This window comes from Lathyrus oleraceus, chromosome 7 (assembly GCF_024323335.1).
Source record: "Lathyrus oleraceus cultivar Zhongwan6 chromosome 7, CAAS_Psat_ZW6_1.0, whole genome shotgun sequence".
NCBI classification, from domain to species: Eukaryota; Viridiplantae; Streptophyta; class Magnoliopsida; order Fabales; family Fabaceae; genus Lathyrus; species Lathyrus oleraceus.
Genome location: NC_066585.1, coordinates 49,514,662 through 49,540,285, shown reverse-complemented (window position 1 = coordinate 49,540,285; position 25,624 = coordinate 49,514,662). Strand labels below are relative to the sequence as shown.

The window sequence follows — 25,624 nt, the reverse complement described above, 5'->3', positions numbered from 1 at the left end:
ATAGGATAACCAAAAAAGACGTTGGAAAAACAACCAGGAGATATTTTATGAGAATGGTTAATCCAAGAAATAATAAAACAAATAGAGAACAACTGTCCAATAACACGGTGAAGGCACGGTTGCTGCAACTTCGACTGAATCAATCACCTTCATTGCCAGTACGACGACCATATTATCGAATGCGCAAGAAGGGGTGATATTCTCCTCATCAATAACACAAAGTCACCATGTGATTCCTAGGTCGACTATGGCAAGTGACTTCATGCCTTATGCCACAAGTTTCACAATGCATATGCCTAGTCGTGAACAACTTTATGGCATGCCAACATCAATGATGGAAGGCTTGTAGACGAATCCTTCGAAATTTGCTGACAAAGAAGTGACTGCATATTCACACGACTGGAATCATGATCGATTATAAGTAACCGTGGTCAAACCACGCAACTCCAATTGGGGATGGGATTCGATTGCCAGGTGATGTCAGCTTTCACCATAAATTTTATGATCTTGATGAGACAACAAACGGATGAAAGAAACCATGAGATGACTAAATTTCTTACCCAATAAATTGGTATTATATTTAACCCTTTGATTCAAAATATGAACCATAGTTACCAACAATTGGCGACTTAAATGACTTGAATTTCTGATTTCTTTGGCACCGCTCAAGCGCAAGTTCAACCAACTGTAGAATCTTAGGGTGGCTAGGCCAATTTAAAATGAGGGAATAATCCTTTAAAAACAAACAAAAGCACATAGATATCACCAAGCACCATACATAACAAGCAATAACAAACAACAGCAATAACAGACAGAACAAGCAATAACAAATAACATCTCCCCATCAAGCACATACGGAAAAGGATTATCATCAATACTATAAAGATAGGAGAATTATAACTCAACTATGGAAATGACTCATGTCTAATGCCTTGAGAAAAAGTTTAACAAAAAAAGTACACAAGGGTACAAAATGGTTTGAATGAGTTAGGAACTTTTTTTACAATCTTTTGAAATTAGTCTAAACATGCTTAAGATATATTGACATTTATTAAGAAAATGTTTGAAAATCACTTGACAAAAGTAAAGGTTTATTGAGAAAGTGGTTCAAGTTAAAACAAGAAGGTTTTGAAAAAGATTTTGAAAATTAAATAAAGGGAAGGAGAAGAAGAGACTATCCTAAAGAAGTAAAGTAAAAGCTAAAGAAGAAAGATCTAACCAAGAGATAGAAAGCTTTGTGACATAAGTTAAGCAAGAATTCCCTCCTTTGGATTAACCCTCAAGCAAGCAAAATAAGCAAATATTAATCCATGTGTCAGATGAACCCAAAGTAACCAAGCTAAGTCTTCACAGAGAAGTCCAAAGCCAAAGGTATCAGATGAATTTCAAGGTCTCAGGCCACAAGTCCAAAAGCAAAGGTCAAGATCCTAATTCTAAGTCCATAACTCCACAAAGATGGCAAGGATGGTAACCACAAGCCCATGAATTAAGAGAGACAAGTTTCCTTTTAGGTTTTTTCTTATTAGTGTCTTCTTAACAATGATATAAAAGAAAGGTCCAAATGGACAAAGAATAAAATGACATTATCACAAGAAAATATGATATGAGATGCTAAATATAAAGCATAAAGTAAATGACATAAAATAAATGCATAAAGTAAATGACTTTAAAAGGAAAGTTAATACAAGTAAAGTGTTAGTAAATGATGTTAGTAACCAAAATGAAAGATGTTTTTTGGTCATCTTTTGGAGAACACTCAACTATGAACTCACAAGCATGAAAATATGAACCTATACATCATTTATAAGAAGGGTTCCAACTTGGATAAAATCAACAAGTACGCCACTAACTCTCACAAATGAAAGAGGAGCAAAATTTTCACACAATACCATGAGGAATAGGAGACTTACAATCTCACTTATAAAAATTTCATCAGGTTTTGGGTCAAAGTTAGCGCTATGTTAAGCAATCCTAATTGGACTTATGTAAAAGTCACAACTATCTGAGGTCGGTTAGTAATAATATTTGTGTTAATATTGAAGGTGCGAAAAACAAGAAAAGGGGGGTTTGAATTGTTTGGAAAAATAAGCGCTTTTCAAAATGAAAATCACACAAGGATTTTATACTGGTTCGCTTATAACACAAAGCTACTCCAGTCCACCCGGCCAAGGTGATTTCGCCTTCAACAAGGACTTAATTCACTAATCTTGAAAGATTACAAACAACGCCTAAGAGAAAAATCTCTTAGTCCTCTCAAGTCTACAGACTACACTAAGTCACTTGAGGAAATCAACAAACAAAAGATGAAAGATAAATTGTAATCTAGAGTGCTTCTAAGAAAGCAAATATTACAGTGTTAAGAACAAGAGTTTTTCACGTTATAAGCAAAAGCTTCGTGAATATCTTAGAGAGAAAGAGTGTTTTTCTTGACTTGGTGTTTCAGTATAATTTTGGCTTGTTGGCTTACTGATTGTTCTCTCGCGTGTTGCTGAAAGTTGATTTGCAATCCTTTATATAGATCAGTTGAAGTAGTAGTTGAAACTGGTGGATATTGAGATGAAGTTACGCCATCACATAATTAGCTAATGCAGGATGACTTTTTCTTCTTGAAATGACTACTTACCACAAGTAGTATTTTCTTTATTGAGATTGGAGATTAACGTCTCTTTCTCAATTAGGAAATCCATTTGAAAATCTTTACTTGTCTTCAACGTTACTCTTTCATGATTAGCAAATCCATAATCAGAGTATTTGTGTTTCTGGAGAACCTTGGAATCTTGCTTCTGATGTTGATTTAAATAGATTCTTCAGATAGCGTTGTTCAGAGTCAGAGGTTCTAGGACTTACTTCTTGTTCAGATGCTTCTGATACTTGTTGTTTAGTTCAGAGTTAGACTTTCTTGAGCTTGTTTCTACTTCAGAGCTTCTGATCATTTGATAATATGCTTCTGATCTGATACTCTATCTGAGGACATCATCAGATTTCTTACTTCTTTCTTTAGAACCCTGCACACTTAGAAACTTTTCGTTAGGGTGCCATTTTTGGTTTCATCCTTTGTTATCATCAAAATCAAGGAATCTGTTGTAGAACAATTTTTGTTCTTACAATCTCCCCCTTTTTGATGATGACAAAACAACTTAAATTAGCAGATGAAACATGGATAAAATTAGATCAGATAGACAGAAGCTCCCCCTGAGATAATGCTAGGGAGTTCAGAAGTTCTTACCAGAGTTTCTTAAGTAAAGAGGTTTCTGAAGTTCTCTGCAATTTCTTAAGTCCAAGTTAGATAATTTTATTTATATAAAAAATATGTTGCAAAATGCTTAAGGTTTTAGACAATATTTTCATCAGAGCTAATAATTACTTCTCCCCCTTTTTGTCAGAATCAAAAAGACATAGTAAAAAAAAGTAAAGAGAAAATAAATAAAGAGAAAAACTTGAAATTCATAGATAGAAGCACAAAGGCAACAAACAAAACATCAGATTCAAAAGGAACAAGAAAAACATCAGATCCAAAAGAAGACAGAAGCAAAAAATAGGCAAGCAAAAAAATAAAAAATAAAAAAATCCTAAGTGCCTAAGGGTTCGGAGGCGGAGGCATTCTCTGAAGCAGCATAGCAAGCATGTTCTGGATGTTTTCGTTGACAGTATCTTGCTTGTCCATTCTGGCCCGGAGTTCATTCTGATCTTGCTTGAGTTCTTTCAGAGTCTGAAGAACCGTAGGGATCACAGAAGAGGACTCCCCCAGAGTCAGAGCCTGCTGAGCTTCAGCTTCTGCAGCAGCTTGTGCTTCTGCATCTGCCAGAGCCTTGGCTTCAGCTTCCTTTTGCCTTAGGAGTTCAGCTTCCTTAGCAAGTCTTTCTTCTTCTAGCCTTTTTGCTTCTTCTTCAGCTTCCTTGGCCAGTCTCTCTTCCTCCAGCCTTCTGGCTTCAGCCTCTCTGGCAAGTCTCTCCTGGAGTCTTGCCTCAGCATCTCTGATGTAGTCATTTCTGACTTGTTCAGAGATGCCCTTCAGTCTAAAGGCCTCAGATGTCATCCAGCCAATGACTCTGTTCCAGTGTGTCCTTACAGATTCAGGATCATCACTGATTTCAGAGTTAGTGACCAGAGAATCGACCTTTTGAACTGAAGCCTCTGCAATCATCATAATGGCTTCTTTAAGGGTAGGTTTAGAAAGTTCAGGTTCAGGTTCTGGTTCAGAGGTATGAGGTGGAGGGCTGAGATTCAAGGTTTGAGGTTCAGATTCTGACTCAGGTTGGGGTTCAGATTCTGCTTCTGGTGAAGGTTCAGATGTTTGGGATGAAGCATAAAGTGGGTTTAAATCTAAAGGTTCGGATTCTGGTTCTGGTTCAGCGGAGATAATTGGTGGGTTGATAACAGAAGTGGGATGGTCAGAGGGTTGGTTTTCAGAAGGTATGGTGGTTGTTTGTTGTGGTGGAGGTGAAGTTGCTTCAGATTGTGTTTGTGTTTGTTGTGAAGCAAGTCTATGTGCATAAATTGTGGCTATGGTTGGGGATTCAGGATCAGAAAATTCAGGGTCAGATGAGAGGGAAACATATGGGGGTGATTCTGGTGCTGAGGATGATGAAGATGAAGTGCTTTGGTGGGTTTGTCTAGGTTCAGAGGGAGGTATGAAAGTACGGGCTATATTTAGGACTGGTGTAGGTTGGGAGGTTCTGATGATTGAGGGTGAAATATCAGAGGTGGTATAAATTGGTTGAGAGGAGAGAGGGTTAGAGGAAGCCATCATAAATTCAGAGGTAACAGGAGGAACAGACTTACCAGTTGAGATATTCAGAGGCGCTGAAGATTTGCTTCCAGAAGTTTCTCCGAGTCTGGCCTTCTTTGCCTGAGATGCTACCTTCTTTTCAGAAAGACCTCTCTTGTATCTGACGAAGTCTTCTTCAGAGTCCAGACAGTCATCGAGGCTGAAATCAGAGACATCAATACCTTCTTCCAGCAGACGATGAAGATAGATAGCTACAGCGTCTCTAGGTTCATTCTTGAAGAATCTGGCAAGGCCATGAGGCATCTTCCTCTGATCTTTCAAGCTATCCCAGGATGTTTCCAGAGTTGGCCTGACTTGAATTTTCTTGATAATCCCCATACTCTTGAGGTTTCTGGCATTCAGAGGCTTCCCCACATCAATTGCCAGATCATCCATCAGTTTTGTCTTTTCCAGCTCGTCTACCAGTCCATGCTCAATGAAGACGTCAGATAGCAATCTTCCCAGAGGAATGTAGGATCTGGGCTTCATATTGTTTCTGGTTTCTCTGACAGAATCTCTCAGATATCTGAAGAGGAGAGCAGGGAGGCAGATCTTTATACCCTTCTGAATGCAGTACAAAATGCATTTCTGGTCTGCATTGATGTAATCAGAAGAGTTAGAGGCTGGACGATGGTGAATTGTTCCCAGAATAATCTTCAGCCACACTCTGAGGTTCTGGTGTAGCTCTTTGTTCTTAGAGGGGTTTCCTTCAACGTTGGGCTTGAAGATTGTTGGGTTGATGACTTCAGTGATGCGCTTTGACCTAGGAGGAATGTTGTAAATCCTTTTTCCTCCACTTTGCTCCATGTTCAACAAGGAAGCAATAGACGCTTCAGTAATAACAATCTTCACCCCCAGAACATATGAGACGATGAAGTTGTCATCTGCATCTGCATGTCTCCAGAACGCTTTGACCAGAAGAGGGTAAATAGGACCATAAAGCCTTTGGAAATAATTCTCCCACCCTTGTTGACGAAGTTCTCCGGTTAGATCAACGCCATTTCTTCTTAGGTTGTCGAAATCAACTAATGATTCACACAACACGTCCAAACCTTCAAAAGGAGTTGAAAGGTTGATATGGCGTTCACGGTCAAGAACGTGAGGTTCTTTGTAGACAGGGGTGACGGTGACGCCGGTAACGGTTGGAGTTTGAGTGTTTGAGGTTTGGGGATTAGAACTTGATTCCATCTGTTGAGAGAAGTTAAAAACTTCTTGTTGTTGAGCATCCATGAAGAAGAAGAAGAAGAAGATTGATGAAGAACTTGCAGAGAATGCTTCGAGAGAGGGTTTAGGGTTTTAGAGTGAGTGAGAGTGATAAGTGTGAAAAGTGAGAGAAAGTGTTTATATACTCTAAGTAAAAACATGCAAAACGACACACATTCCAGCGTTAGCACAAAAATCAAAATAGCACGTTTGGGGGGAAAAATGATTACAGCTAATAAATGAATGTCTAATCCCAACAGTACGCACACTGCTCTAGGAGATTTCAAACGTTCTGACCTTTGATTTCTTTTGACAGCTGTCTAGAAGTTCTAGGGTTAGACGTTTAGAGCTCCACGTGTTGATGTATCTGATCTTCAGGAATACCAAAGGATTGGTTTCTGAAGATTTCTAACTCAGATATCTTCTTAACTTGGTAGAAGTATCAGAGTCAGAGGCAGAAGTACATTTGTTTACATCAGAGTCACATTTTACATTTTCAGAGCCATACTTCATTCAGGACAATTTTTAATGTTCAGATGTTCTAAGATAAAAAGAAATCTATCTTCAGTTAGAGGCTTAGTAAAGATATCTGCCCATTGATGTTCTGTATCAATGAACTTCAATGTTACTATCCCTTTCTGAACATAGTCTCTGATAAAATGATGTTTTATTTCTATGTGTTTGGCTCTGGAATGTAGAATGGGATTCTTACTTAAACAAATAGCAGCAGTATTATCACAAAAGATAGGAATGTTACTCTCAAAGATTTGTAGATCTTCTAGCTGATGCTTCATCCAGAGCATCTGAGTTGTGCACAGTGATGCTGAGATGTATTCTGCTTCTGCAGTTGATAGAGCAATAGTTGACTGTCTTTTGCTAGCCCAGGAGATTAGATTGTTTCCCAGAAGCTGGCAATTTCCAGATGTGCTTTTTCGTTCTATTCTATCTCCTGCATAATCTGCATCACAATAACCCAAGAGTCTATACTCTGATGTTTTCTCATACATCAGGCCCAGGTTAGGAGTTCCTTTCAGATACTTAAGAATTCTTTTAACTGCTGTTAAATGAGATTCTCTAGGATCTGATTGGAATCTGGCACAAAGACAGACACTAAAGAGAATATCAGGACGAGTAGCAGTCAGATAGAGGAGAGAGCCTATCATACCTCGATAGAGCTTCTGACAAACCTTGTTGCTTACCTCTTCCTTCTCCAGAATGCAAGTTGGGTGCATGGGAGTTTTTGCAGAGTTGCATTCAGTCATGTCAAACTTCTTCAGAACGTCTTTAATGTACTTGCTTTGATGAACGTACGTGACTTCTGGAGTTTGATTAATTTGAATTCCCAGAAAGAACTTTAATTCTTGCGTTAAACTCATTTCAAATTCTGCCTGCATTAACTTAGAAAATTCTTGGCAAACAGAGATATTAGCAGAACCAAAAATAATATCATCAACATAAATTTGGCATATCATGAGATCATTATTAAGGTTTTTACAGAAGAGTGTAGAATCAACTTTCCCTCTGATAAAATTTTGTTCCAGAAGAAAATTGCTTAAACGTTCATACCAAGCTCTGGGAGCTTGTTTAAGTCCATATAAGGATTTCTTAAGTTTAAAAACATGTTCTGGAAAGTTTGAATTTTCAAAACCTGGAGGTTGATTGACAAACACTTCTTCTGAAATATAACCATTAAGAAATGCACTCTTGACATCCATTTGGTATAATTTGATAGAATGATTAATAGCAAAAGATACAAGAAGACGAATAGATTCTAACCTCGCGACTGGAGCAAAGGTTTCATTATAGTCAATACCTTCTTGTTGACTGTAACCTTGAGCTACCAGTCGAGCTTTGTTTCTGACAACTTCTCCTTTCTCGTTCAGTTTGTTTCTGAAAACCCATCTGGTTCCAATGACATGAGTGCCTCTGGGTTTAGGAACGAGATCCCAAACATCATTCTTTGAGAATTGATCCAATTCTTCTTGCATAGCTGCCACCCAGTCGTTATCCTGAAGTGCTTCATCATAAGACGTAGGCTCAATCAGAGACACTAGTCCCAGAGGAATATCTTCAGAGGTTCTGAAGGTAGATCTGGTTCTGACAGGTTCGTCCTTGTTTCCCAGAATCAAATCTTCAGATACATTGATACGACTTTTGACTTTCTTTGGGATTTCTGGAGATTTGATTTCTTCAGAGCTTTGAGTGACAGTTGTTTCTGGAGTTTTATCAGATTCTACAAGAGTGATTTCCAAATCTGCAAACTTTTCAACTAGCTTTGACTTTTCAGGGTCAAGCTTATCATCAAATCTGACATGAATTGATTCTTCCACAATTTTGGTTTCTGTGTTGTATACTCTATAGCCTTTAGAGCGTTCTGAGTATCCTAACATAATACCTTTCTGTGCTTTGGAATCAAACTTGTTCAGATGTTCTTTAGTATTTAATATAAAGCAAGAGCATCCAAAAGGATGAAAATATGAGATGTTTGGTTTTCTTCCTTTACACAATTCATAGGGAGTCTTTTCTAGAATAGGTCTTATAGAGATTCTATTCTGAATGTAACACGCTGTATTTACAGCTTCTGCCCAAAAGTGCTTTTCTACATTAGTTTCATTGATCATGGTTCTGGCCATCTCTTGGAGTGTCCTATTCTTCCTCTCTACAACTCCATTTTGTTGTGGAGTTCTAGGGCAGGAGAAATCATGGGATATTCCATTAGAATCAAATAATTCTTCAAAATCTTTATTTTCAAATTCTCCACCATGATCACTTCTGACTCTAATAATTTTAGAGTCAAATTCTTTTTGCACTTTGGAACAGAAACTGGTGAATACAGAGTGAGACTCACTCTTGTGCTTTAGGAATTTTACCCATGTCCAGCGACTGTAATCATCAACAATGACTAGTCCATACTTCTTTCCATTAACTGATGCTGTTTTCACAGGACCAAATAAGTCAATGTGAAGAAGCTCCAGAGGCTTAGAGGTAGAAACAACATTTTTCTTTTTAAAAGATGTTTTTGAAAATTTTCCTTTCTGACAAGCTTCACACAGAGCATCTGAAGAAAACTTCAGTTTAGGTAGGCCTCTGACTAACTCGAGTTTAGTTAGCTGAGAAAGTTTCCTCATGCTAATGTGGCCCAAGCGTCTATGCCATACCCATTGCTCTTCGTGAACTGACATTAGACATTTAACATTTTGATCTTTTAAATCAGAAAGATTTATTTTGTAAATGTTGTTTTTCCTCTTGCCTGTGAAAAGGACAGAGCCATCGTTCTGATTAATGGCTTTACATGTTTTTTGATTGAAGATTACATCATAACCGTTATCACTTAATTGACTTATGGATAACAAGTTATGCATTAATCCTTCTACATAAAGAACATCAGATATAGAGGGAAGAGTACCATTACCAATAGTTCCGGAGCCTCTGATCCTTCCTTTCTGATCTCCTCCGAAGCCTACAAATCCAGCGTCTTTAAGTTCCAGACTTTGGAACATAGACTTTCTTCCCGTCATGTGTCGCGAGCATCCAGAGTCCAGGTACCATGACTGGTGTCTGAACTTTGCTGCATAGGATATCTGCAACATAGATAATCTTATCTTTCGGTACCCAGAATCTCTTGGGTCCTTTTAGATTAGTTTTCCCCGAGTTTCTTATAACTTTGGGTCTTCTAGCATTTTTAAATTTGTGTTCTTGTGTGTGTGTGTAGTGATATGAAAAAGGAGATTTAATTTGATCACTTGTAGAAGTTTTATCTTCCTTAGGATCATACCCAATTCCCCTTTTATTGTTCTGACTTACTCCATAAATCATGGATGCCATAATACTCCTATCTATCCCATTCTTCAGAAATTCTTGAAAGGCTTCTTCATATTTATAAATAATTTTATTTTAAGTTTGTGGTGCTTGAGACAACGCTTCTTCTAATTCTGAGCTTTTTGTTTTTGCTTCATCTCTTTCTAACATTAAAGATTTGATTGTATCTTCTTGTGATAGAATTGTTATCTCAAGTTCACTACACTCTTCAAATTTTGCTTTAAGACAGCCTTTAATGTTTTTAAACTTTTGTTTTAATTTCTGGTAAGAGGTAAGAGTTTCTGACAAACATGATTCTAAGTCAGATCGAGAAAGTTCAGAAAATACCTCTTCAGATTCTTCATCTGAGCTGTTGGATGTGGTAGCCATAAGTGCTACGTTGGCCTGTTCATCAGAGTCAGATTCTGATGATCCAGATTCACTATCATCCCAGGTAGCCATCAGTCCTTTTTTAGTTCTGAAGGTGTTTTTCTTGAAGCTTTCTTTTCTAGGGTTGTCTTTCTTCAACTTGGGGCATTCATTTCTGTAATGACCTGTTTCTTTACATTCATAACAGGTAATATCTTTGTTAGCTTTACCTTTTGAAGTTGACTCTGATCGATCCCCTCTGGGTCTTGGTCTTCTGAAGTTGTTGTTCCTCTTTTTCCAGAGTTGCTTAACTCTTCTGGTTAGTAGGGACAATTCTTCTTCATCATCAGAGTCTTCAGGTTCAGAGTCGTCAGTATCTTCAGTTTCTGCCTGGAGAGCTTTGGTTCTGTCAGGTTTCCGTCTTTCAGATCTGGACTTTAGCGCTACGGACTTGTTCTTTTTCTGAGGCTCATCCTCCTCTAGTTCTATCTCATGGCTTCTGAGAGAACTAACAAGTTCTTCAAGGCTAATATTGTTCAGATCCTTTGACAGCTTCAGAGCAGTAACCATAGGTCTCCATTTCTTTGGCAGACTTCTGACTATCTTCTTAACATGATCTGCAGTTGTGTATCCTTTGTCTAGCACTTTAAGACCTGCAATAAGAGTTTGAAATCTGGAAAACATAGCTTCTATAGCTTCATCATCTTCCATTTTGAAGGCTTCATATTTCTGGATAAGCGCCAGAGCCTTCGTCTCCTTGACTTGGGAGTTTCCTTCATGGGTCATCTTCAGAGAGTCAAGTATATCTTTGGTTGTCTCTCTGTTGGTGATCTTTTCATATTCGTTGTATGATATAGCATTTAGAAGTATTGTTCTGGCCTTGTGGTGATTTTTGAAGACACGTTTCTGTTCTTCTGACATCTTGCTTCTGGGAACTTCAGCTCCATTTAAGACTGGAGGTGTGTATCCATCTGTGACAATGTCCCAGAGGTCAGCATCATAACCCAGAAAGAAACTTTCGATTCTATCTTTCCAGTAGTCAAATTTCTCTCCATCAAAAACAGGAGGCTTGGCATTGTAAGAATCTCTTTCATTTGAGTGGGCCATTGTTTTTCTCGTACTGGATCTCTCTACACGGTTAAGTGTTTGATTAGAAAATCAATAACAGAGCCGGAGCTCTGATACCAATTGAAGGTGAGAAAAACAAGAAAGGGGGGGTTTGAATTGTTTGGAAAAATAAGCGCTTTTCAAAATGAAAATCACACAAGGATTTTATACTGGTTCGCTTATAACACAAAGCTACTCCAGTCCACCCGGCCAAGGTGATTTCTCCTTCAACAAGGACTTAATTCACTAATCTTGAAAGATTACAAACAACGCCTAAGAGAAAAATCTCTTAGTCCTCTCAAGTCTACAGACTACACTAAGTCACTTGAGGAAATCAACAAACAAAAGATGAAAGATAAATTGTAATCTAGAGTGCTTCTAAGAAAGCAAATATTACAGTGTTAAGAACAAGAGTTTTTCACGTTATAAGCAAAAGCTTCGTGAATATCTTAGAGAGAAAGAGTGTTTTTCTTGACTTGGTGTTTCAGTATAATTTTGGCTTGTTGGCTTACTGATTGTTCTCTCGCGTGTTGCTGAAAGTTGATTTGCAATCCTTTATATAGATCAGTTGAAGTAGTAGTTGAAACTGGTGGATATTGAGATGAAGTTACGCCATCACATAATTAGCTAATGCAGGATGACTTTTTCTTCTTGAAATGACTACTTACCACAAGTAGTATTTTCTTTATTGAGATTGGAGATTAACGTCTCTTTCTCAATTAGGAAATCCATTTGAAAATCTTTACTTGTCTTCAACGTTACTCTTTCATGATTAGCAAATCCATAATCAGAGTATTTGTGTTTCTGGAGAACCTTGGAATCTTGCTTCTGATGTTGATTTAAATAGATTCTTCAGATAGCGTTGTTCAGAGTCAGAGGTTCTAGGACTTACTTCTTGTTCAGATGCTTCTGATACTTGTTGTTTAGTTCAGAGTTAGACTTTCTTGAGCTTGTTTCTACTTCAGAGCTTCTGATCATTTGATAATATGCTTCTGATCTGATACTCTATCTGATGACATCATCAGATTTCTTACTTCTTTCTTTAGAACCCTGCACACTTAGAAACTTTTCGTTAGGGTGCCATTTTTGGTTTCATCCTTTGTTATCATCAAAATCAAGGAATCTGTTGTAGAACAATTTTTGTTCTTACAAATACATGCTAGAGAAATGATATGTAAATCCTCCTCCTAAAGTTATGCCACACAAGAAAAGAAAATGAAAGGGTATGATCAAGCACAAAGGCTAAGAGGATGGTCTATTACTTCAATCTATATTTCATGACAGTTAGGACAAACTTATGCATCAATCCAAAGTACCTAACATTAATGATCACTTAGAAGGTAGACTTGAAATGATGAAAGTTTATCAAGCACCAATCCATACATCATGAACAAGATGGACATTAATCCATCCAATTGATCAAAATAAAAGAAAGGGATGAAGATGAAAGGGGACAAAAGAGGTCACACCCAAATTGAATCAAAAATTTAATCAAGTCATTATCAAAATAAATCATCCATTTTGGTGGATTAGGATTTTCACCCCATAAACACCCAAGATCCATTGAGTTTGATGAGACTTGAAGTCAAAATCATGATGATCCAAGGCCAACAGAAATCCACAAGGTCAAACAAATTAAAAATGCAATTAAATAAAATAAAAATGCATTAAAGGTATTTTTAAATGATTTTTAAAATGGAAATAAAAAGGAAAATCCATAAAGTCCTTCAAAACACCAAATAAATTGTCAAGAAAATTATGGAAGATTGAAAATAAAATGGGAAACGTATAATAATATTTTTAGAATTTTAAAATGCAGAAAAAATAATTTTAAACCAATTAAAACAAAGGAGAAAAGAGAAAAATCGTCAAAAAAATTAGAAAATCGGTGAAATAAAATATGAAAAATAAAAATCAGATGAAAAAAAATAAAAGAGAATTTTAGAAATTATTTTGGGATTTTTTGGATAAAAAATGAAATTACTACGAATTTTTAAAGAAAAATAAATTTAAAATAATAAAAGAAAAAGAATTAAAATCAGAAAAAACCAGGAGCGTTGGATCACACCTCATTAATTGACACAGCATATCCAACATTCTAAATGATGAGAAACACGATGGAACACACTGCAAGGCAAACATAGGATCCGGTTTGAATTTGACCAATTAAAACATTTCAAAATGCCAGCGTATCTGATCCAAACTCAGTTAACCTAAGAAACACTCTGGTCGTCTTCTTCGGTGAGCTCTCACCGAAGTTTCATCGTTTAATAACCTCAAGAGACGAGACCATCACCATTATGTTCCTCTTCTCATACCGAATTCAACCTTATGCTTCAAATTAATTTATGTGAATTGAGAAAAGGGAATTTCAAAGAAGTTTCAAAAACAAGTAAAACACGAAAAGTAAAATTAAATGATGAACATGATCAATCAACACCAGATAAGTTAGGGGAAATCATCAGAGAGTGAAAGACTACGTTGTGGTAACTTGTTTGAGTTCAAATGATGCTCAGAACTACCTTGTCTAGATGGTGATCAAAAGTTGATGAAGCTCGATCTGGTTGGAGTAATTCATAAGGTCTCTGAGCTTGGGAATTATTGAAAAAGTTTTAGAGGATGCCAATGGAGCTAATAGAATCAAGAAAATGGATTGAAACAGGCTGAAACTCAAAACATGATAATTGAATTTTTCTGGAAAAACTTCAAGTTACAGCAGGGGTTTCTTGGCTCTCCAAAGTTTACAAATGAAGGTAGAAGCTTCCTCTATTTATAGGCAATGCAATTGGATCCAAATACGTGTGGAATGATGTTGGATTCGTACAAAACGAATTTGATCCAAGTGTGTGAAAAATGTGACTTGAAACTCCTTAAAACTCATCCAAATGATGTGTCTTAAGTGTCAATTAACTTTTGGAGGTTTGATTAAACATGTTTAGGACCAAAACACTTGCTAATTTGGCTTGGAATTGAGTTTAGTAATGATCAAATTTCGGGCAATGGTGATTTCTTCAGTTCTTAGTCACCATGTTCAACTCAATGGGGCATCCTACTCAAAAGGCATTTTGATCCCATTCTTTTTGCAATGTGTTAACATCATGGCCAAGATTACAATGAGCTAAGAAAGGTTACATTTGGATGCTTGAGCAAAAGGTTATGGTGTGTTGAAGTTGGCATAGAATACTGGTTCAATAACTTAGAAAAATTTGAGTGTTCCATGGATGAAAATGACCTATAATGTCCCAATGAATTCCATGGCCTTCCAAGCATAATTTGACCTTGGTCCTTGTAGTAAAATTCTATATGGCATGACAAATTATATCGTGCAAGAAGAATAGGCTCCATATGTTAAAAATTGAAGAAGTTATGATCTTTGATAGTTGGCAAAAAGTCACTTGAAAATAGGTCGAATTTCACTAAGTTCACAAATGACCTATAATGTCTCCAAACGTTTGACGAGCCTCCAAGCATAATTGGCTATTGTCATGTAAAAAGAAGTTGTGTAGGATGTTGATAAGAGTAATATTCAAAAAGGGGCATTCAAAAATGTTGAGAATTGAAGGAGTTGTGATCCTTGGAACTTTGACCTCAAAATGTTGACCTTTAGGTCAAACCTCTTGGAATAAGCTTGTGCACTTGGAGTTTTCTTGCACTTATAAGTACATGGTTGATCATATGAACTCATGATAAGGTGTTCTTGATGGTATTTTGATTAAATTTCTCAAATCTTGAAGTTGTTTATTGAAGAAGGCATGAAAATAAACACATGAACCTTTGACTTTCTTGAGAAGTAGGCCACCAAACTTTGAGGTGCTCTTGACTTGAGAAGCCCTACCTTGCATAATAAACTTATGAGAAACAATACATATTTTTTAGTATTTTTATTAGTGGTTAGATGATCCATGAATCAAATAAACACAAAGATAAAACAAAGAGGTGCTTGGTGATCCCTGCAAGAAACAAACCCAAAGATGAATAGGGGAAAGATCAAGATATGACATTGCTTGTATGCAAAAGATGAAAATGAGAGGTGGCATCTTAGGGTTAAAAATTAGGGTATGATAGATGCCCCTATTTAAGTTTCTTCAATTTGGAGATATGAAGGTTGAAATCTTCATCTCGACTAGATTGGAGAGACTTAAATATTAAAGACCCAATTTTTGGCCCTAAGATACCGCAAGATGTTTATGGTATGATATGTTATGAATGAAAACAAGATTCCAAAGGGGTACCCAACTAGGGGCAGACAAAATTCCATATGGGGAATAGGAAAAGCTCAAAAATTATTGATGCATGGTTAGAAAACGAACTAAAGACCGAACGGGGAAGACTTAACAAAGTAAGACTTCACCAGGAAAAAGCAATCATCAATAGGGAAAGACCCTGACTTCAATAAGAGAGGAATATTACCTAACCATCAGTCGAGTGATAGCTTAATAAAGGTAATAAGCTAACAAGAATGATTACCAACTATCATCCAAGTGATAGCTTAACAAAGATAACCAATCAAAGGTAAAAGGAACTATTACCTACTATCAGTCGAGTGATAGTTTAACAAAGGTAATAAGCCAAATGGAATGATTACCAACTACCAACCAAGTGATAGCTTAACAAAGGTAGCCAATCAAAGTTAAAAGGAACTATTACCTACTATTAGCCGAGTGATAGCTTAACAAAGGTAATAAGCCAAATGGGATGATTACGATCTACCATCCAAGTGATAGCTTAAAAAAGGTAACCAATCAAAGGTAAAAGGAACTATTACCTACTATCAGCCGAGTGATAGCTTTACAAAGATAATAAGCCAAATGGAATGATTACCAACTACTAGCCAAGTAATAGCATAACAAAGGCAACCAATCAAATGTAAAATGAATTATTACCTATTATTAAGCGAGTGATAGCTTAAAAAAAGTAATAAGCCAAAGGGAATGATTACCAACTACCAGCCAAGTGATATCTTAACAAAGGTAACCAATCAGAAGGGGACCAAAGTTCAGACTAGAAATGAACTAGAGAGAAGCGGTCAAAGAGGACTCAATCCAATGAGGGCATGAACTCAATTGGAGATTGATCCCATCCAGATAATGAACCGGAGGGGAAAACTGAAACAAAATCTTCCACGAGGATCGGGCTCAGTGGGGAATTAAAGAGGATAAACTCTCTCTGCTTAAGATCGATGCTCTATTGGAGAGAGGATGCACACACTCTGCGGGGAGAAAAGTTCCCGAGAGTGGTGAGGAATAATTGCAAAAAATGAAAAATGCACAAATAAACATCATGATGTTATGCACATGTGTATGATTATGCTGACAAAACAAACACAAATGTGTGAGACTTATAACACAATACAAAAAGATACTCGGCTAATCTCAACAGGATGGAGATGCTGGCAGAGATTCATCGGGATTACACCACTCTTGTGATCTAATGTTGGGGAGACAGTTGTAAAAGAAAATCCGGCCTAGGGAAGGCACTGAATTCCACTATTCATGATCTTACTATCCGTGGGATTACCATTAACATTCCTCTTTTGTATTCACAGGTCGAGTGAAAACACATATCTTTTTTGTAAATTTTCAAAAACATGATTGTTTAAATATGTATCTGTTTCAAAAATGATTATCATAAATAAATGAAATTTTGTAAACTGAAACAAAATAAGAATGACAAACAAGTTGGCAAAAGGCTCAAATTTCATTGATAGAATGGTAGTCCGTAAATTGCGTGACTCCATGGATCTTTATAAAGTTGGAAAATGGTAAATATATGGAAAAAGGCTACATTGAAATACAATGACCGCTATTCTCCCTAACAACTTTTAATTCCACTATGCTCTGGTCTTCGGTCGAGGATGACAGAAAAGGAGTCTGTGATGGGCATTGTGGCTTCAAACGATCAAGTCTGGCCTGATGCAGTTACTTGCCATAGTCCCTAAATTTTGCCTAGATTGCCCTTTCGGGTTCAATCTATCGTGATGATTATTTTCTGTTTATGTCTCTAACTTTTGCCTGGACCACCCTTCCGAGTTTTCAATCCACCGAGACGCTCATTTTTTCCTAAGCCGCTCTTTCAGATTTTCAACTTAGCGAGTTGTTCTTTTATTTCTAGGCGAAGTATTTTTTGGCTGCATCGGTATTCACATGACAATGGAGATCCTCACCATCCATAGTTGTAAGAATCAATGCACCACCAAAGAAAGCTCTTTGGACAACATATGAGCCTTCGTGATTAGGAGTCCACTTGCCCCTAGAATCAATGTTGAAAGACAAAATCTTCTTGAGCACAAGGTCGCCTTCTCTGAATACACGAGGTCGAACCTTCTTGTCAAATGCTTTCTTCATTATCTTTTGATATAACTAACCATGATATAAGGTTGTCATTATTTTCTCTTCATTCAAGTTCAACTGATCATATCTGCTCTGACACCATTCAGCCTCAGACAAACTAGATTGCATCAAGACTCACATTCATGGGATATCCTCCTCTTCAAGGACATTTCTTCCATGCCACACACAAGAGAGAAACGGTTTGCCCCTGTTGAAGTGCGTACAGATGTATGATATCCGTGCGAAGCAAATAGGAGCATCTCATGCCAATCTTTATACGTCACAACCACCTTCTGAATGATCTTCTTAATGTTCTTCTTAATGTTCTTATTTGCAGCTTCAACAACCTCATTCATCTTAGGTCTGTAAGGAGAAGAGTTATGATGTTCAGTCTTAAAGTCGTCACACAACTCCTTCATCATATTGTTATTCAAGTTAGACCCATTATTAGTAATGATCTAATTGGAGCACCATATCGGAAAATAATCTGATTCTTGATAAATTGGACCATAACATGCTTGGTCACATTAGCATAGGATGTTGCTTCAACCCACTTGGTGAAGTAATCAATAGCTACCAGAATGAAACAATGTTCGTTTGAAGTTTTGGGCTCAACCATACTAATCATATCAATTCCCAACATAGAGAAAGGCCACGGGGATGAAATAACATTGAGAAGCGTCGGAGGCACATGAACCTTATCAGCATAAATATGACATTTATGGCACTTCTTCACATATTTACAGAAATCAGATTCCATTGTTAGCCAATAGTAACTTACCATTAACATCTTTTTAGCCATTGCATGTTGATTGGCATGGGTGCCAAAGGATCCTTCATGAACTTCTCACATTAACATGTTAGCTTTGTGTCTATCCACGCATCTAAGCAAAACCATGTAAAAGTTTCTCTTGTACAACACATCTTTATTTAGAAAGAAATTTCCATCCAGTCTTCTCAAAGTCTTCTTATCCTTGTTGGATGCCCCAAGCAGGTATTCCTGACGTTGGAGGAAATATTAAATATCATAATACCAAGGCTTAGTGTCTGTAACTTATTCTATTGCAAACACCTGAGCGGGTCTATCAAGGTGCATAATTGTGATACTGGGTGCATCATTCCAACGATTCACTTTATACATAGAAGACAAAGTAGCCAGAGCGTTCGCCATCTGATTTTATTCGCGAGGTATATGATGAAACTCAATTTTATTGAATAAAGTTAACAACCTCTTTGCATAATCTTTGTAAGGGATTAGACCAGGATGACGTGTCTCGCATTGTCCTTTGATCTGATTGACCACCAAGGTTGAATCTCCATACACATCTAGGATTTTAATTTTCAAATCAATGGCTTCTTCGAGACCCATGATACAAGCTTCATATTCTGCCAGATTATTCGTACAATCAAACATCAATCTTGCAGTAAAACGGATATGAGAACCCTTGGGAGTAATAATGATTTCCCCAATTCAATTACCATAAGCATTAGCAACTCCATCAAACATTAAACCCCAACGGGATCCAGGATCTGGTCCTTCTTCAGGCAACGATTCATCGCAATCTTTAGCTTTCAAGTACATAACATCTTCAACAGGGAAGTCAAACCTGATGGATTGATAATCATCGATCGGCTGGTGAGCCAAATGAACTGCAAGAATACTTCCTTTAATTTCTTTCTATGTACGATACTCAATATCGTATTCAGACAATAACATCCGCCAACAAGCTATCCCTCCAGTCAAAGCAGGCTTTTCAAAGATATACTTGATTGGATCCATTTTGGATATCAAACAAGTGGTATGATTGATGATATATTGGCGTAAATGTTTGGCAGCCCATGCTAAACCACAACAAGTCTTCTCAAGCATAGAATACTGAGACTCAAAGTCTGTGAACTTCTTACCAGATAGTAGATGTCATGCTCCCTTCTACCAGTTTCATCTTGTTGTCCAAGCACACAGCCCATGCACTCTTCTAACACGGCTAAAAACATAATCAAAGGTCTTCCTTACACTAGAGGAGACAAGATAGGAGGTTCAAGCAGATACTCCTTGATACTGTCAAAAGCCTTTTGGTAGTCCTCTGTCCAAGCACAACCTTGATCTTTGCGGAGAAGCTTGAAGATTGGCCCACATGTAGAAGTCATGTGAGATATAAGTCTGGATATGTAATTCAGACGTTTGAGGAACCCTCTGACTTTTTTTTCTGTCTTCGACGCTGACATTTCTTGAATAGCTCTAACTTTATCAGGATCTACTTCAATACCTTTCTGGATGACAATGAAACCCAATAGTTTTCCTGAACGGACACCGAAAGTACATTTATTAGGATTCAACCGGAGCTTAAATTTTCTAAAACGCTGAAACAACTTCAACAAATACTTAACATGATCTTTTTCAGTCTTCGACTTAGCAATCATATCATCAACATAGACTTATATCTCTTTGTGCATCATGTCATGGAAAAGAGTGGTCATGGCTCTTTGGTATGTTGCACCAACATTCTTTAAACTGAAAGGCATCACTCTATAGCAGAATATTCTCCAGGGTGTAATAAATGTTGTTTTTCCATGTCTTCGGGTGCCATCTTAATCTGATTGTAACCGGAGAACCCATCCATAAAGGAGAAAACATTAAATTTAGTTGTATTGTCTACCAAGATGTCAATGTGTGACAGAGGAAAATCATCTATGAGACTAGCCTTATTCAAATCTCTATAATAAACACACATCCAAACTTTACCATATTTCTTAGGAACAGGTACAATGTTAGCCACCCACAGAGGATACTCGGAAGTAACAAGGAATCTAACATTAATCTACTTTTGAACCTCCTCTGTAATCTTGACAGTCATATCAGGGTGAGTGCTTCTCAACTTCTGCTTAACTAGAGGATACTCTGGCTTTAACGATAATCGATGCTCCACGATATCGATATCAAGACCTGGAATATCTTGATAAGACTAAGAAAACACATCCACATAATCTCTAAGAATCTCTACCATCCTCTTCTTAACATCTGGAAAAAGCAGTGCCCCAATCTTGACTTCTTTCTTGTTACCTTCAGAACCCAAATTGATCACTTCCAACGGCTCTTTATGAGGCTGAATAGTCTTCTCTTCATGCTCAAGCAATCGAGAAATCTCATCAGGAATCTCTTCATCATCCTCTTCTTCCATTTTGAACACAACAAATTCAAAGTTGGAAGCGAGCATAGGGTCATTATTTTCAATGGGTTTAACAATTAATCTGCACAATGATTTTATGCTTGATTTTAGAATATGAACAAATAAACACACATTGTGATGCATATATAAAAATAATTATTATTTTTTATGTTACCATTTCCCAGAATAAGCAAAAAGGAAAAACATAATATGGATAAACAAAATAACATTTTATTAATGATAATGAAATTTGAAACAAAGCCTACATAGATTCACTTTCACCTTGGGCATGGCAAAGGGATTTTGAAAATAATAAAAAGCAAACATATTACTTTGACAAGTGAATAACAGAAAGAACATCAACAACAATCCAATCCTGGCACGTCGATCCACACGTTGCAAAGTCTGTCACTCCTTGTTCTTCATCGTCTTCTAAGATTGTAGCAGTAGGCTGATCCTTGGTATGAATAAAACCAGCATTGTGAAACACTTCTTGAATTCGCTTTAGATCTCTTCGGGTTGCACTAGGTGAAAAAGCCAAACCAGCTCTCTTCGGGTTATACTAAACAACCGTTGTAATATATACACTTGAGTTTATTATAAATTAGGTGGAATGCTTATTTTTGCAATGCTGACTAAACATATAACCTTTTGCTATTTTGTTTGCAAGTAAATACTATTTTGCAAACAAAATTAGAGTGGAGAGAAGGGTGGTAGAAGAACTATAATCACTAAAGCAAGTACTAACTATCAAAGAATAACATATAGATAACGATGTGAATAATTCTTGTCAAGAATTGAACGTGTACTTGTTTTCTAATACAACTTTATCTATCATATTATAATTTTCTAATGCAGTTTAAAAAGTGATATATTTGGTAAGGTATTTGAAAAACACTCAAACCACGTAATATATAATAAAATCATCTTTTAAACAAACATTAATAATAACATTCATCAAAAACATTCATTAACAACAAATCATAAATTACAAACACGATACAATAAATATATCAAGTCAAAGAATGTTTCAAAAATGTACCATGCATGTCATGTAATGGCGTGTCCTCAATGAAATAAGGATGAAGCTAAAGTTAGAGCTGCAAACTTGTGTCTATCTTGAATGGATGTCATTCTGGATCTTTTACACAAGTTTGCAACGCTAACTTTAGCTTCGTCCTCTTTATTGAAATAAGCATCCCCACATACAAGTCAAAACAAGCAGGAAATTTAAACATTATGAAACAAGCTATTGAAATAGACTTTGAAAAAAAAACTATAGTCAAAATGAACTTGTAAATACCCATTGGCTAAGATTTGATGTTATGGTTCCGTTTTAGGGTTTCCATATGAGAGAGACGACTGACTGAGTTGTTGGGTTTCATTTTGAGAGAGGCGAGTGAAAGAGTTGTTAGGGTTTTGTTTTGAGGGACACAATTGTTATATACTGAAGCGAGGGATAATTTAGCTTATATATAAATAAGTAACACCTTTCACCTCAGTTGAAAAAAAAATTGTGGTGATATATAAGGTCAATCACATTATTATCACGATAAATTTCCAAATTGTTGGTTTTGGGATTCAAACCATTTTACTACATATAAATTTTAATACGGTTGTTCTATATGACCGTTGTGACATGTCCTTTAGTAAATACAAAAACAAAGCGTCCAAAAATAAACTATTACCACGGTTAACACGATGACCGTTGTAAAATGGATGTTACGAAAGGTCTATTACGTAGTAGTGTGAATTACTAAATGGATATATCCTTTAGCTATTTGCAAAGAGCCTGAGCATAAACTATAATGAGAAAGACAAAGGGTTAAAACTGCAATATATTCCAGGTCGGAAACTTTTATGTTGGTTTTGTCATGATGGTCGGTGATGTATTGTTTAAAACCGGGATTGTCGAAGTTGAATTCAATATTGGTTTTCAGCGTGGGATCAAAGATTTCTCATAGAGGTGTAAATCTGGTTATAGTTGCTACGTCGAACATAGTCGGTGTAATCATTCTACAAGGAAGCTATAATATATTTGTCGATCCTTCCCAAAAGAAGATCGAACAAATCAACATGCATTGGTTACACATAGGGTAGATCCTAGAAATTTGGATTATGTCAAAAATATCTAAGTTTTCCCATTGTTCTTTTCGTTGGCCTTGCACTCTGTCGAGCCACGTGATATAGTCTTTGTTGTTTGGCGTAGCAGTTGGTCGAAAAAATGCACTCATAAGGATTCAAGAATTTTAAATCAAGCGCGCGTTGTTCAAATGTATAAGGGATAGTGGAGACATAACAAGGAAATGAATCCTTTACTTTCTTAGGGCGCAATTTGGGATAAGGATATGGACCTAATAATGCTAATAGTTTATTAGAGATTGAGCATTGTCCTCCCTCCACTTACGGAATAGAAAATGCTAGAGGATTTTTTCTGGTATCCGCCTTGTGAGTTGAAGTAGAAGTTTTCATGGTTGAGTTGAGTGTTTGAAGAAATCATGATGTAGAAAAAGAGGTCTTTCTTCTTATCTCTTTGCATGGAAACAACTTGGTTATGAAGTGCGGGTGAAGAAGAATGATGAAGGTCTTGAAATGAGTATTTATAGTAGCAGTTGCCCTTAAAATGATGGACACGTGGCGAACGCATGTTAAGTTAAAACATTTCATTTTTTTAGGAAGTGGCAATTGTTGGAAGTTAATAATAGTGGCAAACCCACGATCTCCTAGAAAATATAGTAATTATGAGATTTTTTTATACAAAAATCCTTTGGAAATGATAACTTGCATTAAAGTTGTAATAATGACATTGACGTCAACAAAAGGGTTTGAATAATGTCGAAAAACGATTTCAAAAATGCCACCTTTCTCCTTTTGACAAAAAGAGAAGTCGAAACATGGTATTTTGGGGGAGAAATTTGTTACCTCGGAATTTTCAACACAAGCTTTAGATGTGAGGATTTGAAATTTTTTTGGAGATTATTTGATTTGGGTTTTAGCTAGGTCGAAATGGTCAGTTACGGCCATGGAATCAGATATTCATTTTTGGAAAATTTATCATGTCGAAGGGTGATGGTGACCTTGGTCGCACTTTCAAGCAATTAGTTTAAAAGACCAGGGATACATAAGTTTTGAACTTAGCGAAATTTGGAGTTTCCAATGTAATATTACTAACTGCATGCCGTCGAACAAGACACAAACGAATGAGATCAGACGGTTATCAAAGAACACGTGTAAAGCTTGCAAAAGAGAAGGTTGCATGACGTTGGAAACGTGACATAGTTTGCTGAGTCGGCCGTTGTAGACAGTTACATTAGAACTAGTATATAAGCATTGTTAGTTGGTAGTTTTAGGGATCCGTAATTTCACACAAATTCTACAAACTTGAAGTACCCCAATGTTTTGTGAGAAAAGAGTGATATGCAAATGTATGTATTTGCATTCCATTCATGAATTGAATTTCTTACTTTTTAAAATCATTTACTACATTAAAAGTTATTATCAAGTTCTTTTTATTTTCGACTTTAACGTCAAATGTGTTTTAAACTTATAATTTTTGCACAATCTATCCTAAAATATTTTTGAGTTTAATCTCTTAAATAAAATAAAATATATTTTTTTTTATCAAATTTCATGGGAAATTTCTGTGCTCAAACCATAAACTATAAAATTCAAAATGGATTTTATAAATATATAATGATCGTGACAAGATAGTAGTTCATAGTCTTATTTTTATGTCGGTTCAATGTCATATATAATTTTTGTGTTGTTTGAAATAAGATTGAGGAAAAATTATTTATCTTATACGTCAACGTGAAAATGTGATATGCTTATTCTAAAAAGAAACTAGTAGATAGGATTTTCATTTATTGATAATAATAATAGAGAACAAAAGAAATATAAAGAGTATACTTTATGGACTAATTAATTAAAAACACAACATGAAAAGAGACAACAATAATTTAACTTCAAATTTAATTGCTTTTATTATAGTAAGTAGTACTTAATTTGATAGTTACCAACACTCAAAGAACTTGATATAAACACCAAGTCGAAAATAAGCCTCGCCTTCAAAGGCATCAGTGGTAATAGTAGCAATTCCTCTATGCATAAAGAAATCTCCAGTACCACCAGTGACAGAAATATCTCTAGTTTTGGCGACAATTGGGTCAGCTCCAGCAAAAGTAATGGTTCCTTGATGATGAGTGCTATTAAGAACAAATGTGAAACTAAGCCAAGAAGTGTATGTGTTTTTGGTATCATAAATATAAAACCCTTGTGCTCTTCCAACTTGTTTTGAAGAAAGGCTATGGCTTAATGTGATAGGGTCATCAAAAACTATTATGTTACCAAAGTGGGATTGAGGTGCCAATTTAGTTAAACTAACACCTTCTGGAGCTGCTACTATTGCTGATGTTGCATTTGCTGCATTCTTTCCATTGTAAAGTATGTCATGAAAATAAAAGACTAGGTTTTTGCATGGTTTATATGGCTTTCTCTTGTTTGGAATTGCTGAACTTAAAGCAAACAACATCACAAAAACAAATAGTACTAGAAGTTTGGAACCCATTTTATTTCTTAGCTATTGGAACTTGAAAGTAAAGAAGGAGTAGAAGAACTTGGTTTAGACTATGGTTGTATTGCCCTTTTATAAGAGAAGAAGAAAAATCTTAATTTAATTCTTTGAAAACAATTGTTATATATAGGACAAACTTATTTATTTTTCTTTCAAAGAATGTAATACAAAATTGTAAGATATATAACTCAAATTCTCTTATAAGACCATGACGTTTAGTCAATTGAGGTTAGAGGTGGCTATGTGATCTATTAATAAAAAAAATCATCTAACTCATTATTATACAAAATTTTAATAATAATTAAAAAAA

General features: G+C 36.1%; 1 protein-coding gene across 1 annotated transcript; it reads right to left on the bottom strand.

The window, feature by feature from the left end:
* Window positions 1–24,590: 24,590 nt before the first annotated feature.
* Window positions 24,591–25,384, bottom strand: LOC127106394 (disease resistance response protein 206). The gene has a single exon (NM_001427034.1). The coding sequence runs from the start codon at window positions 25,306–25,308 to the stop codon at window positions 24,754–24,756; it is 555 nt and encodes a 184-aa protein (NP_001413963.1). The 5' UTR covers window positions 25,309–25,384; the 3' UTR covers window positions 24,591–24,753.
* Between the last annotated feature and the right edge of the window lie 240 nt (window positions 25,385–25,624).